This window comes from Rhamphochromis sp. 'chilingali', assembly GCF_963969265.1.
Source record: "Rhamphochromis sp. 'chilingali' genome assembly, chromosome: 19".
In the NCBI taxonomy this organism is placed as follows: domain Eukaryota; kingdom Metazoa; phylum Chordata; class Actinopteri; order Cichliformes; family Cichlidae; genus Rhamphochromis; species Rhamphochromis sp. 'chilingali'.
The window spans coordinates 22658153-22680844 of NC_137946.1; the positions used below are offsets into that span (position 1 = coordinate 22658153).

Genomic DNA, 22692 nt, shown 5'->3' on the forward strand with positions numbered 1-22692 from the left:
TACTCAGTTAGCTAACAAACTATTAATGGACATCACGAGCCATTTTAAAGCTTAAGCCTAACATCATCTAACTAAGTGTACAACAACTCTAAGTCCTTGCTTCTGTTCTCCATATTAGTGGATCTTTAAAAAACCCTGATCACCTCTAAGAGTCTTACAACATTTTTTCTGTCTCACAGTCCAATTGCTTCAATTCTTTATATACAATACACTCTAGTTCCATTAAAATTAAATCAGCATCACGATGGACTTCCGGTGGAAGCTATGGCACAATCAGCAATTAATCTAAATCCACAACTTTGAGAGCTCTGAGAAGTGGAGTAGAAACTTCACTTTGCCTTGGTATGACTGGTTGGTTGTTGGCTCAGATGACAGTACAGCCAGTTAATTATATCCCCTGTGTAGATGTGTAACTTGGTGGCAGCTGGAAGACTAGCGCTGAGAGAGCAAGATCACAGAACATTTGAAGATGATGGCTAAGACTGTGGCAGTCAGCCGCCCAGCTAAGCAGCGGCTCTCTTGGTTGCAGCTTCACCTCAAAGCACATCTAAGCTGCTCTTCAATTTATAGCACAGACCCACTTTCAAAGTATCAAGAATAATGACCATCCCTCATAAAACCTGTCACTTTATAGGTGGTATTAAATATACTGTAAAATACGTATAATAATGTACATCGTATACAGGAAAACATGAATACAGACTAATGTAAAGGATTTGTTGCTGATGCTACATCAACATTACTCTGCTACATTCATGCGCAGAATAAATTTATCATTTAGGTCAATTCATTAGTCATGCTTAATAAAGTTATGATTGAAATTAGGTCAAAATCTTTCTGGTGCTGTATTCCATCTGTCACAATGGACTATGGCCTTTTGTTGCAACAAAATTGCTTAACGATGGTATAAGCTTTCACAAAGCAGAGAAGTAAGTAGTAAAGGATTTTTATAAACTATCCTTGTCATTTTTTGCCTGAATACAGCACTGGACAGTGCCAAATGTGTATGAATATTATAGTGGGTGAGCAAGCAAATTTTTATAGTACCATGTAGACTGGTGCAGCTTTATTATTTGACACTATGTCACTTAAACACTATTTCTGACTTTAACTGAGTTTCCCAGGAAACCACTGACACATTAATCAAGTATTCAAAGGTACTGAGTATCTCCCTTATCTGGTCTTGCAGATGGACGTGATAGGCTTCTGCAGACAAGGAGTCCTGCTCAGCTGTCTGTCAGACTCCAGAGAGTAAGATAGCTGTCTACAGACTTGCAGGATGGTGACAGTTTCCCTGACCGTACTGCATGCATGTGCATTTTTTACGAGAAGTAAGGGTCTCGGAAAAAAAAGACAGCTGGTATAAAGCTTCAACAGTGTTTTTTCACAATTTCTAAAGACTACTGAAATTTTAAGACTATGGCGAGGAAGTTTTACTTTCATTATCTATATATTATGTTTGAAATGGCTGTGCTTTTTATGAGTGAACCAGAAAATGAATGCTTTGTTTTACTGAAAATTGACTTAATAATTATAACTACATCTAAATCTATTTTTTTTATTATGAATTATGTATTCAATGATTCATAAGGCTAATTCTGTTGTTAAACAGAGGTTATAAGTGTGTTTGTCTGGTTTGTGTTTAGTACACTGCCAGCTGCTTCATTTAAAGGTCTTTGTTTCTGGATTGTTAATGAAACTTTGTGCAACCACTCTTACAAATCTAGACCTGGTTCAGTAGGTTATACATTTCGGTCTACAGTAACATCAGTGTAACACAAGTCACTTTTATTATAACTCTTAACCCAAAACCTAAGCCTAAGTACTGTTGACTCGTTGTTGAATAGCTCTAATTACAAATTTTGCCAGATATCTTTATGATTCTGTGACTAAACATATTATCTGTGAAAAATCAGCGCCCACCTCCGATGTCAGGTCTGAGTTTGTTGTCATATCCATCTAGTAGGCTGTTTAGGATGTGTGTGACATCACTCTCATACACTTTGGGAGTCAGCACCCACGTCTTGTTAGACACCTCATCATCGTCATCACTCTGGACGGAGCTGCAAGGGAGAGAGTAAAAAAATGCATATAATCAGCAAATTCTTTTGAAGGGATACAAAGTAGATTCTTTCCCAGTGGTTTCCCATGTGGGTTTTTTTTTAAAGCAGAAATCTTTAGGTGAGAAAGACAGAAAGAGAAAGGTATTTTAAAGATTAAAGGATTGATTTAATATTTTTTTTTTCGTTCCTGGTATTTTTTGTGTAACAAAGTACTTGCATAGTTAAATAAAAGAACAAATACAAGGCGTGTCCTCCGTGTAGGCAAATGCCTCATTTCTTAAACTTTCATGACATTCAGTTTCATTTGTTCTCACTGTAAAATCTGTTAGCTCACTTACTATTTGGAAAAACATATTTCTATAGACATATATTTTCAATACCCTTATGAGATATTTTGAATATATTTGATATTTTAAGGCAGTTTTTGATGAGCAGCCTGCCGGTATTTACAGTTCAATCATTTGATGCATTTAGATCAGATAACTCGGAGTACAAACAGACTGCTTGCTTTCTGATATCTGATGTGAAAAGAATTGAATTTGTATGAACGCATTCATAAATGCAGATCTGCTTTTGCCATAATTTTGCTGTTCTCAGTCTTGTTGGAAAAAAATATTAATTGTGACCTCAAGATGAAGCGAGGGTCATACAGATATGTGCAGCTAAGATAATATATAAAAGTATATGACAGCTACAATCCCGTGTGGCACTGGCTTTAATCATTTATTTAGTCTTCCTGGAAGCCTTGTTCACACTCTGTCCCTATCAAGACATGATGTTCATGTTTAAAATATTGCAGTTTGATAGTTAGCAACCTTGTTAGTATTAGTAATACCAACTCACCATAGTTCAGACAGTTGTAACCTAAATAAATAATAATCAATTAAGTAATGATGACTCACTTATATAACATTTTGTTTTCTTCCAATCAGGAAAAAACAAAATCTGTGTGACAGATTCTTAAGGGATGAAAGTAAATTTCTATTGAAATTTGACCATTAAGTCAGTTACACTAAACCTCAAATGACTTTATTTTTTCTTTTTAGCAATGGATACAACTATGCATTGAGTATGTGATGAAGGACAAAAACAAACTAAAGCCAACAACTGTCTAACAACGATAATACCATCTGCAAAATATTTTCTTTTTAAATGTAAGTACGTGTAAGATTTGTGTGTGCTTTTGCTGTATTTTTTTTCCAGTAACAGCTAAAACTCTCCTTTAATTTTCAGGTCAGTGATTCTATAGAAACAATGAATAAATTCAAACAAGGGAATCTGTCAGAAAAGCTGGTTTTAAGGAGCCCAAATATATGTGAGGACAGGACATTTTTCCAGAGTTTACTTTCTCACCTCAGACTTATCACATATATCACATATACCACCACACTTGAGCTGTAAATGCTTTCCCTTCTATCCAACACCAAAGTATGATCCTGGTAAATTATATTACTAAAACAAAAGCAGTCTTAATGTAATATAAAAGGGACAATTAATCAGCTTACAACATCCTATACTTCAAAAGACCTTCCATTAACACGCATTTTTAAAATAAAAGATAAGATTTTTACTGCCAGTGGGCAAGATGAAGATATGTAAGTAACATACAGAGAAGAACAGAGAAGAACAGAGAAGAGGCATGTTGGTGAAAGAGATCACAGGGCAGATTTATAGGCATACAAGCACAAGCTAAATTTGCACTACATCTTTTCATTCAATTTGTGTGAGCACAATCTGTATGTAATTAGTGTGTGATTTACCAAGACAGCAGTTCATTATACAATCAGTGGTTGGACTGCCCTCCAGAAGGTTTTTGTTCATGAAGGAAAAGAATACATAAAGAAATGCAGTTTGGTGGTCAGGTTTTCCTGAGATTAGCAGGCCAATAAGAATGTCAATGAAGATCTGTGTAAATACTGCAGCAAAACTATACAAAAACCTTTTAGCTTCTCTACAAATACATACTTGACCTATATCATATTAGGTGTTCAAAAGGGTCCCAAAGAAACATATATAATCTGCTTTAAAGCCGAGTGCTTTGAAAATAAGCACACAAAAACATTTTGGTCTAAAATTGATTTCAGACAATTTTTTTGCCTTCAGCCTATTCTGTTTTTATGTGTGTCTTTTAATGATGTTTTACTGGTCTTATGTCTAAATAATTTATTTTTATGTCTGAATATTTATCAACACTTCCTTTTATATATACATACTGATTTAGTAAAAAAAAAAAAAACAGGGAGTTTCAGATAAGAAAGTAGATGAGAAGATACCTAAATGGTTGGACACTTCCTCTCTTGGCTCTAATCCTCATACCATCACAGATCAGGATCACTTGGGCACCTCTAGCAACAGCTGGATTAGATCAAGGAGATGGCCAACAGACCAGAAAAGCAACCTTGAAATATTTGTGAGCTTTCAACGAGGCTTTAGATGGGGAGATGTCAGAATAAAATAGTAAAGAATGAGAAAGAATGAAAAAAACATGGTAAAACACAAGGGTAGAAGCACTGATAGCTTTCTTGTGTTCTTCAGTTGGGTGTGACTAATGTTTTGAACAGCAGTCCTCCTACATTAGATACCATTAAGAGCCATATATTACCAAAACAAAAGAATGGGATATCTACCATAGATAGATAGATAGATAGATAGATAGATAGATAGATAGATAGATAGATAGATAGATAGATAGATAGATAGATAGATAGATAGATAGATAGATAGATAGATAGATAGAGTATGCAGTTTTTCAGATTGCTGCAATTTAATCATCTGTATTCATCTCACAGAATATCTCTGTGTATATGGAAATGTTCCAAATATGAGTAGATCAAAGGAAGAGCCATGTGTTCCTCACTACAGGCAGATCTAAGGGTTTGCCTATTAATTCTGTACCTGAAGGTCCACAGAGAGCCCCGTGTTAGTGCCTGCACATGCATGCTGCATGTGTATATCTGGGTTCATACTTATGCATGTGCACTTCAATAATTGTGCTGGTATTGACTGTGGTAACGACAGTATTGGAATTTCAATTAAATTCTCATCTCAAGTTTCATGCAAAGCAATAGTGAAGTATCCTCTGCTGCAGTTTCACATATTCACAAGAGGGTCCAAGAACAATAATATCAGTAATATCAGCAGTATAAGCAGCTTTCGACCTCATCCAGTTTATCACTCTACCACATATGTTCCAAACTGCAGCCAATAAAGCAGCATGATCTAATGAACCTTCATGATCCTTATTACTCAACATGAAATTTATCTTGCACCTTTGGCAACAACACAACAAACTCTTCTGTACATGATGTTGTTGATGCAACACTTTTCACAGACTCTACCTTTAATGAAAGAAAAAATATACAGTTGTATTTTGTTAGTAATGATATTTTACTGACAAATCATATGGCTCTAAACGTTTCAAATATTATATTTTGTTTTTCCTTTAATCAACCTGGAAATTTAAATAAATGAACAACTGAAGTTGTGTTACTCACATGCTGTAATATTAACATCCAATTACCAGGATTTAACTGCTCTACTTAACTGCATTCTGGGATCCTAATACAACCAATCTATTTACAGACCAATCCACTGTAAACCACATTACAAAGATTAGAGCATATTAATAGATTTTGATCAGTGGGCGAATATAATGAGCCGTTTCTGTAATAATTTCACTTACATTAAGTTAAATCCCAGTCACACAGGCCTAGAAACCAGTTGTTGGCTCCATGGCAAACACAAGTACAGCGGGAAAAATTTGTATTCTGTGACTGTGATTGTTGCTGTCTGTCTGTGAAACCAACAGCTAAGGCCTGAGTCACGCTGGCCAAGACACTAAATGTTTATTTTTCTAGTCCACTGAGGTATATCACGCTACACTGAAAACCACGACGCAATTGCATTTTTGTTACTCAAACGATAAATAGAATTAATCTTCCAAATAAAAGCTGCTCATTTTTTCAACTTGTGTTGCAGCTGAATGCAAACTACAGGTGACCACACTAATTACAAGAAGCTTTTTGGTACAGCACCCTCTTTGTGTCTTTGAGACCAATTTCACTTAGCAACCTCCAGCAACCACTTGCCAAGACACATTTTTCCCTAGCAACCAGAGGTTGTCACATGGTCTCTAGGCCTGTATGACTGAGACTTAAAGCGCCAAAATCTATTAATTTAGACTCTTTAAAAGTGAGTATATATATATATATATATATATATATATATATATATATGTAAATACATATGTGTGTCTATAACAACAGGAGGCCAAAGTGCTTCAACTTAAGCCCTCCCACCTTTATTCCAAAATTTCTTTGACTTCAATATCTACCAGAGTTTCTCAGTTGTAGAAAGGTAACCATGAGTGTTGCCTGTTTCTTTTACTGACCTGTCAAACTGTCTTCACTATAGGCAGAAAAAATAAAATAAAATAAAAATGACAACATGTCTTTGCTATGAACTGACTTTTAGGAATTCTAAGACACAAATTCACATGATGTTAATTATGGAATACATGGCAGTTTGTCAAAACTCCTGACCCTTTCCAAGTGACAAGAAGCAGATGATGTATGGCAGTTTGGCAGACCATTTAATTCACTGTAGGTTTCCAATTCGATGGAATTCTGTCTAAAAATACCGACAAATTGATGAGAATCGGTGGCAGATAGGGATAATTGCAATGGGCATACTAACATACTAACAGCTACTTTATACAATTAGCATAAAATGTGTAGTGAAATGTTTCCCATATTATTAATACTTAACAGCAGCTCAAAAATTGAATGGACATAGATTACATCCTATGTACAGAAAATACGTCTGCCTGAGAGATTTTTGTAGTCAGAAATTGAACTCTACAAAGGCGCTAGTTGAATAAACAGACAGCATCAATATATCTTTCAACTTACAGTTTAATTTGCTTTTGTTGCCTTAGAAATCACAGTGCTGAATAAATGGCACTAGCTTTTTATGTTTGTCCCACAATGAAACACAGAAAGCCTTTAGAAATTACCACAGTGTGCGTTATAAATGTTATCTTATATATTCTTTCCATTTTTCTAAAATGTAACTGAAAGCTATAAGGTCATTTTGACTATGCTAGCAACATGTTTAAAGAAAGTTAAGACAGGACCATGTTTACCATTTCCTTCTATTAAATCTTCTTTTGTTACCAAGTGTTTGGGAACTGAAGCATTCAAGTTCAGCATAGTCAGGGTTTCTTTAGATTAGCTGGCTAGACAACACCTAGTCCAAGAATTAGATCAACGTAACATCTTAATCAACTTTCTTTGTTAATCCAAGCATTCTTCTTCTTCAGGCCTTAAGTGCACTCACACAAAATGGATTGAGTGAGATATAATGTTACATTTGTTCTGTACAAAATGGATCAATTAAGTCCCACCAACTTCAGTGGGAGGTCAGGAAGTTAATAAATACTGATGCTAGAAGGTTAAAAATATAAAGCAAATAAATAAATTAGACTTATGTAACGAATTTCATCTGCTACCTAACATGCTTGAGTTTGCAAAATCATCATCTGGGATGGCACATAATGTAAGTACCACCAGACTTTGCTCATTCTGACATCACTCCATCATGTCGAGGCCCTCTTCCCATGATCCCTCGCCTGAAAATCTTCTAGTGGATCCTGGTTATAGATCTGACACCTACCTACCCACACATAGAAGAAAATACCAAAGAATCTGCAACCAAATTCCCCCTTCTTCTGCTTGAGGGTGTTCTGCAAAATTTGATCTGTGACAGTAATTGACTGCACTACCTGAGTAACTGACTGGGTTAACGTATTGTGATGCAGTCTGACATCACTACACATAGTAAATGTCAATGAGTCACAAAGTAGCACAAAATACTGAATGCATGCAAAGACCTTGATGTCTTATAAAAGAGCTTTCATACATGAATCATAAATTACTTCCTGTCAGTGGATGCATTTTAATCATTATGCCATACATAGGACCGAAACTTCTAAAATAGTTTGAGTCATACTTTAAGTGTGACCTCCGCACAGGTGTCTGCATATGGTCACATATTGATTAGCAGCATTTACTCAAGTGCATTGTATACACCACTTTACTTTTCCAGACAATTAGAAATACACAGGCCTAACAATGTAGATCTGGGCAAGGAGCCCCAAGGTTTTGACCAGCATGACGGTGATTGAACGTCGGTTGATTTATCTGCCTCCATTTTTCACCCTCCAGCAGCACAAGAGGAAACCGATGCGAGGAGCCTAACCATCCCCTTGCTCTCCAGTATTCTTATCTCACTATACAGGGATGAAGTCGTCACAGGAGCAGCCACACAGCTTTCTTTCTTCTCTTTCATTGTCTTTGTAACAAACACAATTTCGGCCCACAGTTAAAGCAGAAATGTCAGGTGTTTTTGGTTGTGTGCCTGTGTTGGGCAAGGATCAGTGCATATGTGCTGTCCATTTCCTTATTGTGCCTTCATATTTATATTCTCTGTGTGATTGTCTGCCATTTTGAAATGCTTATTTTTTTATTTCAAATACGTGGGAGGAAAGGTTCCCTCTTTATCCTCAAGTTTGCCTTTATAACAACCGATTGTTTTCATGTGGCCTCTATTCCATTTCGACCTCCTCCGGCCAGTGCGTTCATAACAAGGCTTTGACTCTTAGAATATACTTGAAGACAGCTTAACAGACTAAATGTAGCCTTAGCTTCACTCAACTTAGCCTGCCACTATGCTACATCTAACGCGGGGCAGATTGGGAGGGAGACACTGGTATCGTCATATAAATGTGTATCACTGTTATTCGCTTTTCAAAGCCAAATATTCAATCTGTAGATCTTTGTGAGGATTTTTTTTAAATTAAAAACACCAACAACACATTGATACACAGGGTGTAGCACACATACAATGTGCATGCGTGTATCGCTGAGGCAATTTTAATATTATTAACAATATTCCACTTCAACTGGAACCGCAATTAAACGTGCCACATGTACACCGAAAGCTCCGGTTTTTCCCCCTAAATACAAAACGACATCCTCTCAGCTACCCAACGGCTCAGGATCCCCTTAATAGCACGCCAGTGTTGGAATGGAGGCACTGCTATATTTGCTGTTAAAAATCTGAAACATGCTGACCAACGGGCCGAAACACAGTCGTGGTTTTGAGAAAAAATACGCGTTAATATCTTACCTTGTAGAGTGATTCACGACAATAAACACCCAGAAAAGCAGCTTCAGCGGGAGGGAAGGCATCGGTATCGAGCATTTGAAGGCTGATTTTGGCGAAGCCATCATCACCATCTTCGTCTCCTCTTTCTTGCAGATGGACGTGTCCGTCTATTTACTTTGTTTCCTCTCTGCGATACATTACGCACGCTAGCAGTAGCCGTTCTGCAAATCGAGACTGGAGGCGAGCGCGCGGCGGTGTGAAATCAGCCAAAACAAAATCGACGCGAGTCGAAAAGCTTCGTTTCGTATCGCCCGTCTTCGTGCGTGTGTGTTGCCGTTTCGACAGCACTGGCAGGGGCCTACAAGACTGGTACAAAACAGCGAAGCCCCAAGAAATAAGCTGCTCCACTATCGAGAAGCCAAGAAAGGCAGCGAAGCCTCAGTCTGAATGCAGATTAACACTGGGGTCAGAGAGGAACTGATGCACGTTGCTGCAGCACGGATCAACACATGCGTGGTTTCACTAAGCGGAAGCACCAAGTTAAGGTTTTGAATATATATATATATATATATATATATATATATATATATATATATATATATATATATATATATATATATATATATATATATATATATATATATATATGTATGTATGTATGTATGTATGTGTGTGTGTGTGTGTGTGTGTTAGACTGTTATAATTACAATTACACTAATGTATTAATATATTGAGATGAGATATGATTGTGTGTTTCTTGGTGTCTTACACATCTGCTTGGAATGGTTTAATATGCTACAGGCATGAGCCCAGGCAAATCACTCTATCAGAACCTCGGACAGCTCTATCAGTTGCGTCTGCGTTACATACAGAACAACCAATCAGCACTAAGGACAAATCCAGTCAGTTCGTTGCTGCTTAAAGTCAGATGAATACTGGCTGCATGGCCCAGATAACAGAAAACATAACAGAGAGAAAAAAGGTAAACACAGGTAAATTAATATCTTACACTTATTTATTATTTCCAAAATGATTGCTTTGCGTTGTTGCATGTTTGTACATAAATTGATTATATGACATGCAGCAGGTTATATTTGTATTCAGTTAGCAAGCTGACATGTCTAATAAACATGTTTATTATATCTTTCTTTATCTTAATCCAGTCTGGGAAGGTTTTTTTAGGTGAGATATGTATAATGCTTTGGTATCCATTTCAGTATCTTCGTGTAAGTATGCTAATGCAATATCTTTGCTAACTACAGTTCAGTGAATTCTTGAAAAGAAGCTTAAGAAGAAAAATATCATAATTCTAAATACAAAAACTGTAGCCTTTCCCTTCCTGACTCATAAATCAATGATTCCGCTGCAGTACAGCTCTTTTCTTCTCCCTGTGCCATATCCCAACCATCTACAGAAATAGACCAGAACAGCCATTTCGAGAAAATGTTTGAATTATTTTTAAATGTTAATCCAGAAGAGCAAAGATAGAGGAACTCAAAAAATAAAACACAACAACATAGAGAATTAAACTGGTTCTTGGGAAACTGACAGAAATGGTGGCAGGAAGATGAAGCCACATGTTCTCATCACCGATGTTTTGTATTCTGGTTTTACTGAAACTTTTATTTGTATGCATCTTTAACCTGAGTTTTTTTTTCTGCAGTAGTTTACTGCATGTTTGTACAGTCAAATAAGTAAAAATATTTTTATCCTCACATTCTTTTGTCTCTATTCATCTGGAGTCTGGTACTCCAAATTCCACTCTTTATATTAATTCCAGAGGCATTCAATATCACTTTTTTTCTGCCCTAGTTTACAGTCATGGTCAACTATGGTCATTTTTGTTGTTCTTTTTGCCATACACTCATTGACCCAGAATGTTAATCACCTAAAGTCTGATTCTAGTTTTTAAGTATTAGTTATTAAAATTGGATTCCAGCAATCAGCACTGATTGCAGCTGGCAAGTGTGACCTGCATGGAGTGTACCTGATTTGAAAACATTATTATGTGTTTATTTGTGGCAAGAGGAGTTCCATGTAGACTAATCACCTTAAATAAATTGGCAGATGCTTCATCAACCCTGCAACATTTCTCAAAGTGGAATAAATTGGCAATCACCTAGATTCTTCTATGATCAGTTGGATGAACACTTGTTTGACCATACTCAACTGTACTGAAGAAATCCCCCGAAGCCAAACAGGGATTTTTATTTTATTTATTTATTTATTTTTATTAATTTTTTATTTAATTGTTTGTTTGCCAAAGGCAGATTGGAAACCTTTCCAGGGTGTACCCTGGCTCTCTCCTTATGATAGCTGGGATATCCTCCTGAAAGAAAAGGGTTTAAGGTTATTTGTTATCAGCTCATGTGCACGCGTACGCGCACACACACACACACACACACACACACACACACACACACACACACACACACACACACACACACACACACACACACACACAGAGCATATCTAGGGACCAGTATCCCTCTTTCCTCTGCAGTCATATTAATGCAGTTCTCCAGCTGTCATAGGCTCTGGCCTAGCGGGCCTTGGCCCAAACGTCACCATCAGATAATCTGTTCAGCACAAGGAGGTATTGATCTAGTTTAGATGGAAGTAGTAATTTAGATAAATGCTGATACACCCAACTGCCACTAAAGTTAAACAGTCAATTAAGTCAAAGGCAGACGGATATTTATTTCACTACTGGAAGACATTAAACTAGATTTTTTTTAAGTGCACACAAAATAGACATATTGACTAACTTATTTCAAACATTTATTGTGGTGATGCAAGGAAGCCAGCTAAAATCCCAATATCTCTTTTTTTATACTGTCTCTCACATAGGCAGAGATGTCAGGTTAGATCCACTTGGTTCAGTAGTCACAGCAGAAATTTGAGCCAAACTGGTGCATCCTCGTGTCAGTGATGCACCTGGTCTCCACTGCAGTGACCTACCTCAAAAAATCCTATTCATCTGGGTGTGTTTGTCCTGTTATGATTTAGTAACCTCATACTGGCAAGTATGTGGACCCTGATTAACACATAAAGTAAGTGTTAAACAGCTACAGCTACACACATCTTCCACAACATGAAACATAGCTACCTAACATTGTTTAGGTCCCCCTTGTGCAATTAAAATACCTCTGACCTGTCAACACTTGGACAATGAAATGCCTGGAGAAATGCATGGTGTCTGTGTTGAAATCAGGTGTGAACAGTAAACTAGACCCTCTGCGGTTTACTCATAGACAGAGGTGGGGTACAGATGCTGTTTCTGCTATTATCCATTTGGTTTTACAACATCTTGAGGACAGTGCAGCTTATGCTCAGTTGCTTTTATTGCCTTCCACACCATTTTTAACACTCTCCAGCCCCATCATTCAGAAGCTTAAACAGTCTGATGTCAACTCTATGATTATCCGGTGGCAAATAGGACTCAGTGGGTTAAGGTCTATCTCAGCCTTAAGTTAGCACTGGAGCTCCACACACCCATGTTAGCAAGCCTGTTCTTTTTACTCCACATGCTAACAAAAATGGCTAGTCTTCCAGCCATGCACAGAATTACTCAGATGATTGTGATTGCAATACAGACATTCAAAAATGAGTAAGTTATCAGATGGTGTACTAACCACCTCATTTTAAAGGTGAGCAAGACGGAAATAATCATTTTTTGACAAAAAAAAATGCTGTTGATCATAGTCATGTGGTTATTCATAACCAACCAAATCTAGAAGCCTACTCGTAAAATTATCTTGGTGCCCACACCTTAACCTTACATGTCCTTGTTGACTGGGTATTTTCTCAACTCCTCTAGAGACAGCATATCCTTTGCAGACTGCACCTGCATGAAGTTGAACAAGAAGTTTGTTTATGCTTTAGAAAGTCAATGATTTGGTAACATTCATTGAAATCTGAGTTAACACACTTGGTTTAGACTGAAATGGAAATTATTGGTCAAAACAATGTAGGTTGCAGTACAGGACATCTGTCTATCTATCTGGGATCTGAAACTGTGAGGGTTTCTGGCATCGGCACATTGGCAGCAGATCCTTTGTTTACTGTGGGTTGCAAAATAAGGCCTCCGTGGATCAGGCTTATTCTGGCGCACCTCACAGACACTCAATCCGATTGTGATCTGTGGAGTTTGTAGGCTGGGTTAACGCCTTGGACTTTTTGTCATTTAATGAAGCCTTTCATGGGCACATTGTCCAGCTGGGCATTGCCATTGCCAATAGGGGGTGTGCTTGGTCTGCAACAAAAGTTGGTAGACCTTTTTCATAACACAGCATAACTGTCACCGCAGTTATGCTGTATTATAATATACACATTTCATTATTTCTATAATAAAACGGGTACATTAGGACAGTGACAGCACTGGCATGTGAAGGCTTAGTTTAGTTACATGTCTGCTTGAAAAATTTCAGTAATGATCTCATCTTTAATGGCATCCATTCTCTATCCAGACAGGGTGACATGTGTGAGTCTGGCTGTGATAATATGTTGTGTCATCTTTAGATAAGAGCTGGGGGAGGTATAGTCTTCTATAATGGCAACACTGAACACACAGATGCCCAGTTCCACTATCATTCCAGTTTTACAACCCACACATATGCTGTCACAGCCCCACTTGGTTAACATCAAGCTGTGAGAACAGAATGATCTACTGTAACCACTATTGTATATTAGAAACAACCTGGCAATTAAGACAAAACGATGTAACATCAAAAGCAAAAAATCCAAACACAGTAGAAGTCAATTTCGCGTAACAAAATCTGAAACTTATTCTAGTTAAAATAAAGTGAGAGCCACCACCCTCACCACAAACAGCCAGAGTAAAAGGCCAGATAGGTATTCTGTTTATTAAGCCTAGAAAATGTGCAAACACATCCATCCATACTGAGCACTTTCGGACATGAACACGAGAAAGCACTCTCTGTGGTCTGACAATACTAAAAATTTAAACCACATCTGAATTGGGGCCAGACTGGAGACCACTCAAACTAACATTCACTCTTTATTTTGCTTGTGTTTTATAAGGCAACGTCCAATATTCTTTCAAATATGTCTTTACTAAAACTCAACAGGAAATTGCTCCTTCATCTATCAGCGTGCCATGCTGTTTCATTTAGTGATCCCTGCTGATATAATGAGGGCCCCCCTTAAGAGGAACATCTCCAGGCCTCTTGATTTTCTGCAGTTTGCTTTTACCTTCTTGCTGATGTTTTTTTCTTAACACATAAATTGTGTCATGCCTGTATTTTCTGGATGAAAGAAACGTGACTTTAATAAATTGACTTTCTTGGAACTTTAAAGGCACCTGTGAGTAGGTGACCTGTCCAGGTTGTATCCTACCTCTCACTAAGTGACAACTGAATTAGCCTGCAGCTCACAGACTGACACTCCTCATTAAGGAAATGTTCAAGGAGCCCGATGTTGAAACTTGAGGACTATTGCACACTGCAAAAGGCATGACTGAATTAGCTATGCATTTTTCCATTATTTTATTCTTTCATCCTTCATATATTCGTGGTAGCTCCTTTGGGCTAATGATAAAGACACTGCGAGCATTCAATACTGCGAGCATTCAATACTGCGAGCATTGAATACATCTCAAACCACATACAGGTGCAGCTGCAAAATTAGTGCTAAAAAAAATGCCTTTTTGTTGTTTTTCTTCCAAAAAAGAAAATATGAAAGGCTACACCATCTGAGTTTGGCAAATGATCTTGAAATCAAAAGGGGATGAGAGGCAGTGAATAAAATATAAACAATATATTTTATTGAAGTTTTCAGGGTTTTTTTTTTTTGCCACCTTGAAAAAAGTTCAAATACACAACTTATTTTGTTCTGTCTCAATTGTTCTGATCCAGACTAAACAAACAATAATAGTTATTTAGAAATTCAGTTTGCTATGTATCCCTAATGGGCAGATTCGATGATCTGCTGCCCATGAGCCTTACAAATGTCCCAGAAATGTGATTTATGACGTTCATGCCAGCATCTAACCTCTCCACTGTGATTCGGGGCAAATTCAGCTGGCTGAAATCATAGCCTCTTTGTATGGTATTTGGTTAGTTTGACGTTAAGCAGGTATAATCTCCACTCCCAAAGGTAGATCACATTGAGTTCCTGCTTTCAGTTCTCGTATTATTTCGGAGGCTTTTTTGTTCTCTTCTCGTCAAAGCTTTATCAAACACAAACTGTATATGAACCCAAAATCACTGATGCAGACACTACGGATGCATATAAGGGGAAAAAAACAGGGATGCCAGAATGGAAGTGTTGCAAGTTGCTTACATAGCACTGCCAAGTAAGTGAAAACAGGAGGATATTGGGATATGCGGAGAGGTTTTAGAACATTTTTGTGTTCATCCATTAGGAATTTGTCTCTTCATTCTAAACCCAGAGAGAGAAAGAGGAGAGAGAGAGAGCGGAAGTGTTAGAAAGCTGTAATACACAAATGTTCCCTCCCCCCATACACACACACACACACACACACACACACACACACACACACACACACACACACACACACACACACACACACACACACACACACACACACACACACACACAGATGTGGAGCTGCCAGCGTATTTATCTGCTTTGAGATGTACTTACAGTGTGATGCATTTTTCTATCAAAAGTAAATCTCCCTATCATTACACAACAGTTGCCATCAAGATTAGCTGTTCCTCTGGCAGAATGTTAATGCACTGGGAATTCAAGCACTACTTTCATTGCTACAGAGAACAACTTTATAGAGGAATTCCTTTCTTCCCGTGGCTGCCGTCACATCACGATGTTCACCACTTAAAGAATTGCAGGAGTGTTCACTTCCAAATGGTCTTCTCTGCTTTACTAAAATTTATACTTCATGTGCCAACAAAAGATGTTACTGCAAATCAATGTATGTTATCTTGAGTCCTTTTTATAAAATAGCTAAAAAAAGCTATGTTTTCTATAGAAAAAAGCCCCAGTGGAGCCTACTGAGTGTCCTTGCACTTGGAAAGCGCAAGGACACTCGTTGTAACTAAATGGAAAGTCCCTAGGAATCACTTCACCATCACATCAACCATCAGCCATAAACTCTTTTGTCTCAATGACATCCAAAGCACCACACCAGGAAAAGAGCCATTTTTCCTATTTACTTCCTCTGTACTACTATACATTCTGCATCCTTCTAGACACAGAACTCATCACCTAAGCCGTTAAGAAAACAGCAGGGAAACAGGTTCTCAAGGAAATTGTTTATGTCGCATTCTGATAGTATTAGGGTTTCCCAATGATGTCCAAAGGCTATGACTCAGAGCACAGAACTACATCTTCAGTTATTTCTGGCCAACATGGTTCTTTTGAAGAGTCCCAACCTAACTGGAATTTAAAATTCTTTCACACATAGAGTATAAATGTTATTTTAGCCAAAGATATGAGTGCCTAACATATATTGCAATGATTAATCATACATTATTACCTGTAAGAAATGCTCAGTATAACACCTGGTTTGACTGGAAACGTTATTACTAGTGTAAAACAATCCCTTTTGGAGAATAAAAAAGAGCCAGAGAATAAAAGAATGAGCCCAGTTCAGAACTACAGATTTACTTTTATGAATCTTGGTCCTACCTTGTCTAGTCAGTGTGGTACGTCTTTGCATACCTCAGTGTTTTACAATGCCATCTATGCATCCTCTTCCACTTATCCTATTATCCAAAACTCAACACAGACAGGCCCCAGCCACGTGGTGAAGACAAACTGTTGCATCTGCTCCTGTGTTTTTTAATATCTTTAATTTCAATTCATTGTGCAGGAGAAGGCCTTGTCCAAAGGTCATCACTCTTTTCTGCATCTCCATTGGGATGCTTACATAACACGTTGTTCAGCCAAAGGACATAAAACTTTGACCCATTGTGCACAGCCGGCAGGACTCAAAGTAACTCACAACAACCACTGATAATTACCTTCCTGCAACTGTCAAAAAAAATGAATTGCACTTAGCAGGTAGTCTGCTAACAACCAAACATTTCATGTAAAAATCTGCCAATAAATGGCTGAGCTATAAAACCCAGAATACCAAAATGCAATAAAATGCTGGAGGAACTTTAGTTGTGGCCCATATGTTTTTACGGGTTTGTCATTCTTATTACACATACTCTGTGACTAATTTTGTGGTAGTTACTTTTTCTTTTTAAATAATTATAATACAGCCTTGAAAATAATAAATGTTTTTGTTTAATGTTCAGGTGTCTTTAAACAACGCGCAGACCCTCAAGGATTTATACAACCTGTAGTGTCATGGATACCAACTTGTATATGTCAACACCACCCTTAAGATTCTGGCGTTAAATCTAGCAAATGCAGGTCTTTGTATCTTTACTCTACCAAGCAGTGAGAAGTCTATGAAAAACGATCTCTCTGCTCAGCAGACTTAAAAGAGCCTGGCGGGAGCCCTGATCTCAACCCTGCTTAGTGTATGAACTCAGACAGAAAAGCTGTAACCATATATTTTTTTGGGTTTTTTTTCTCTTTGACTTCAGATCCTTGGCTTCCTCACACAGAAATATCACCAATTTTAACAGAAGTAAAGTGTGCTGGAGAAGTTTTATTTAGAAATGCACCAAGAACAAAACTGGTTTTTGTAATATGAAAGGCATATCTGTCAGCGGTTAGTCATGATAAAAACATGGAAATGAGAAAAGGGATAATATTAAAAATGATGGGTAAAACTGGAATAAAACAATATGAAGTGAAAACAAATTAGACTTGTTATTGATTTCTGGATGATACCTGGAATTACTGCAGCTGTCATACTTTGACTTCTGTGTCAAAGAGTTTAAACTCTAGGCCATCTGCTTTTATCTGGGAAGCTGAAGCTGAAGCATACTTATATAATTATAATTTAGAGAGGAAATAAAGTACGAATAATTTTTGTTTTAAAAAAATATTATTCTTAAATTACATGTTATTCTTTTACAGTGTGTAAAATTTTCCCTGCTAGATGTCAGTAGAATTGAGTTCTGTTTTCCTACCCCTCTAAATGTAAGCATAATCCTTGCTGCTGTAGGACAAACATATTTATTTAGCCAAGAGAGTTCAAAAACAAATACATTTAGACTCAGCTGTAGCTACTACTGTTTGGACCAGTCCATGAGTTTTTCCTTTTCTGTGTACGGCTGTGTTTGCTGTGAGAAGCATCCACATTTAATTACTCTGGAAGAGGTTGTAAAATTTTGTGAAAGGAGTCCATATGAGTCAACGAGTCAGAGAAGTTCACTTCTGACCGATGACAGCCATACTGAGGTGAGTTGTTGATGCTGTGGTTAACTGGCAGTAAGCTCTGCTATTTTTGCCATTGTAAGCTGTTGTTCGCCTGGCATTTGCTTATTTCTTTTTTTCAGGTGGATGTAAGATTGTTGTAGGCTGATGCTTAGTGAATAAACTCTCAAGCTGTGTGAGTGTAATCAAACTGTTTATCACAGGGAAAGTGTGATTTTTACAACAGGCAAGTTTAACATTAGCTTGCTTAACGTTAGCTTATAACCAGCTAATGTTGCCTATTTAGCAACTACATCGCTACATTTAGCGAGTTTTCAGACCCCCTTAGCCACTTTTTTTTTCTAAAAAGGGACTAGCGACAAATCTGGCGACTTTTGCTAGTGTTATTGGAGACTTATGACGACTTTTTGATGTGAAAGCACATATCCCTCTTACTCTCAACAAGCAGCGGGTGCTGCCGTGGGCACTTCGCCCGTTCCAAAGCACTTACAGGCGGCAGATAGTCCTTGCAGCAGTTGCCCCCAGCTGCTGTCAGAGCAGGAGATGTTCACACCTACAGTCCAAACTGCAAATGAATCGTGCATGAGTGAAGCCGCTCCTGCCCTGAGCAGTCAGTTCTGCTTTTACTGTTACTTTTTGTGGATGACAATGTTTTAAATTACTTAAGAACACACACACACACACAAGTAAGTCTGCCAGAGTGCCTGTTTCAGTTCTCTTTTGCCGGTCCCAACCCCCGATAAAGGAGGAAGGTTGGAATTGTGGCATTAAAAAAAAACACAATAATTGCTAAAATAAATTTCATTTGTAGTTCTAAATATTTTCTAAATGCATTTAGGGTGTTTTTTACTTACTTTATGTCAGGTTACAATTACATAAGCATGACCAATTATGCAAATTGGGCGATGACATTGACTTCTAGACTTTTAGGACAGCCAATAGTGATTTGGCAACACTGTAACCAGCTAATGTTGTTGTTAAGCTGGGTTTTGTCAGGAGGGTCACATATCTAATCTGCAAACAATAAGTACGTGTGAAAATATTAAGAATAAATAAGCATTTTTATGCACATTTTTGTTTGTTCAGGAGACTTTAAGAGATTGAAGCTTGATTTGAAGAGGAAGATGATGACATTTTATTAAGATGCCGGTTGCTTTACCTGTTTCCTTTGCGTTTTAATTTTGCTGATCAGGGGGACTCTTTCTCCACTGATAAAACTTAGGTATGAACCTTCATATCTTGATTCTGATGGCGCAAGCACAAATTTAAATGTCCCTCCACAGCAAGCAAGCACATATGTTCTCTCCTCTGCCTTTGGGTACTACTTATTTGGTCTCTAGCCACATATGTAAGACCCCATTAGTTGGAAGAAAGATGTCCTTCCTGGCCACTGTATTCAAATATGGTGAGGGAACTTGGTGGCTTTCACAAACCACAAACCCGCTCTTATGTATTTTTAATAACGTAATTATAAGTTTATGGGAATGCATCTGTTTTTTTTTTTTGGAAGATGTTATTACATGCTATTATATGTTTACTTATGAGCACAGTATTCTTGTTTCTATTAAATAACCTGAAAAAAATACTAACTGTACCGTTAAAAAATCCAGGCAGAACACTGACTGTTCAAATCAGTGCTACTTTGCACAAATATATAGACAGTCCAGCATAATAGACTGTCACATTATTGTAATAAACACCTCTTAAACTTATATTGCTTTCTAAATTACACATAATACACTGTATTAACTGTACCTTGCGTGAAAGCATCCACAGAGCCATGCCGTGTAATGACACTGAATATTGATTTCACCATAAAATCATTAAATGTGACAAGTAATACCTTGTCTGAAATACATTTCTAATAGTTATTAACCTTAAGAAATATGCCCTAAAATTAGGCCAGTGACAATGATGTCATCACGGTTATAGTTCCTCATATTTGAGATTGGGGGACTGACTTTGTAGTCTCTGTAGAGAAAACAAACAAACAGTGTTTTATACCCACATTTGTTTCTGTGATAAAAATGTTGAGCGATCCAAACCCAAAGAATTACCAGTTTCCCAAGAAAGTCCCACTGAGAGCTGTCACATTATTGACAAATTTGTTCCATCCAAGCAAATGGAACAGCTCCAGGAGGTATTCTGTGATGACATCAAAAGTCTTCACTTTCTTTTGTGAGCCTTTCACATTTTTTAATATTTGCAGAGATGGGTTTAAAGAACCAAGGTCATAGAGACAGTGTACACTTAAACAATATTTGATTTAATCCACGAGTGTTTTCAAAGTTTGTCAAAGAAACCACAGTGTTCATGGTTTAGGCTAATTCAGAGGAGAGATATAGAAGACATAGTGAGAAAGATGAAGTTATATTTTAGCTGTACACTCGCTTTGCTGGGTAACAAAAATATCTAATATCCCGGTTGCATGGCAGTAACTCAACATCCTGCAAAAGTTCAATCCCAGCATCAGAATGCGGAAGAAAGGTGATTTAAATGACTTTGAACATGGCATGGTTGTTGGTGCCAGAAGGGCTGGTCTGAGTATTTTAGAAACTGCAGATCTGCTGAGATTTTTCCACACACAGAATGGTCTGAAAAGAGAAAAAGAAGAAAGAGAAGTCAGCAGCACTTCACCGGGCAAAAAAGCCTCATAGTTGTTGATGCCAGAGATCAGAGAAGAATGGTCAGACTGCTTTGAGCTGACAGGAAGGCAATAGTAGCCCAAATAACCACTTGTTACAACTACGGTATACAGTAGAGAGCCTTTAAATGAACAACATATCAAACCTTAAAGCAGATGGGCTACAACATTAGAAGATCACACATGGAGCCACTGAAGCTATAAGTTCACACAGGTTCACCAAAATTGGACAATCGAAAATTGGAAAGATGTAGCCTACTCAGACAATATCAGATCATCTCACACTAATATCTTGAATATGCCAATGATGTCCCTTGCCTCTAGAGCTCAGTCCAGTAGAAAACCAGATTGAGATCCTGTTAAACACTTGTTGAAGAATTAAAGAAGTTCTGAAAGCAAAAGGTGGTCCAATCTTTTAGCAAAGTGAAGTTGCTGGTGAGTGTTTATAATTGTAGTACGAAACATCTTGATGTAATAATTTACAGTACTAAAAGTAGTACATATAATTTTATAATGATATCCTGACAAAGAGGCTAAATACATGTATAGTTGGGTCCATACATTTTTAGACAATGTCACATTTTGGTCATTTTGCCTTGTAAACCACCACAGTGGATGTAAAATCAAATCATCAAGATGTGACTGACGTGTATTTCAGATTTATTTCAGCTTATCTGCTTAGTTGCTTTTGTGCAGCTAGTCTGGTGTGGCAGGAGTAACTAAAATGTTAATTTGTGGGCGAGGAATGAAACTTGATCAAACTGAATACCTGAACACAAATCAAAATGTAGAGACACTTTATGAGTTCACTGCTGTTGATGTTCTACATTGAAGTTGATGAGATTCGGTGTCCATTTATTTTTTAAAGATTTTCAATTATGCAGTGCTCCCCTTTGATAGGCTCCATGTAAAGGTCAATTTGGGCTTCACACATTGAAGGTTTGAGTAATTCATTTGCTATGGCACAGTCATTTTTCTTACTTGTAGCAGAACGAATGAGAACTAATGTGGCCTGCCTGCAGTATGGTGTAAATTATGTTGCATTGTGTTATGTACTATATTTCTTTCAAAACTATAAATTAAGCTGTATTAACTTTAAAAAAAATGTAAATCGTAACTTATAGAAGATTTAGTATTACATTATCACGGTCCAATGGCAAATTCGTCTCCTTTCTAGACACCAGCAGTGATACTCAGTAGATTATTGGCACTGTATTGAATGGCCTACATAAAAGTGTGTAAGTGCAGTGCAGAAACACAGAAGCACAATCAGTAAATTTTGCAATTGTAAATCAAGGTAATCACGTCATCATCATCGCTGTTGCCAATTATGCTGTCCTTGTTGTTTTGGCTTTATTAGAACTCACTTCATCTCAGAAACACAATGCTGGAACCCTCCTCGTGGAGTGTATTGCATTATCAACATTATAAACATCATCATCTCATCAATACTTCATTCCTTGCCTTTCACTTTAACCATCCCCTATCTCAGACAGATGGAACAGGGTGAGCCAGCATTCAAGACATAGAAGACGG

The 22692-nt window shown here is 37.4% G+C and overlaps 1 protein-coding gene across 2 annotated transcripts in view; it reads right to left on the reverse strand.

Annotated features, from left to right (window-relative positions):
• gabrg2 (gamma-aminobutyric acid type A receptor subunit gamma2) overlaps window positions 1–9707 on the reverse strand; it is a 41722-nt gene extending 32015 nt beyond the window's left edge. The window contains exons 1-2 of one of the 2 annotated variants that reach the window (XM_080866239.1): window positions 9252–9707; window positions 1924–2063 (exon numbers count right to left, since the gene is read on the reverse strand). In XM_080866239.1, the coding sequence (XP_080722365.1) occupies window positions 1924–2063; window positions 9252–9361 (250 nt within the window). In that variant the 5' untranslated portion in view covers window positions 9362–9707. The remainder of the gene's footprint in view (window positions 1–1923; window positions 2064–9251) is intronic. The other variant, XM_080866240.1, reaches the window with a different exon arrangement.
• Window positions 9708–22692: the final 12985 nt, after the last annotated feature.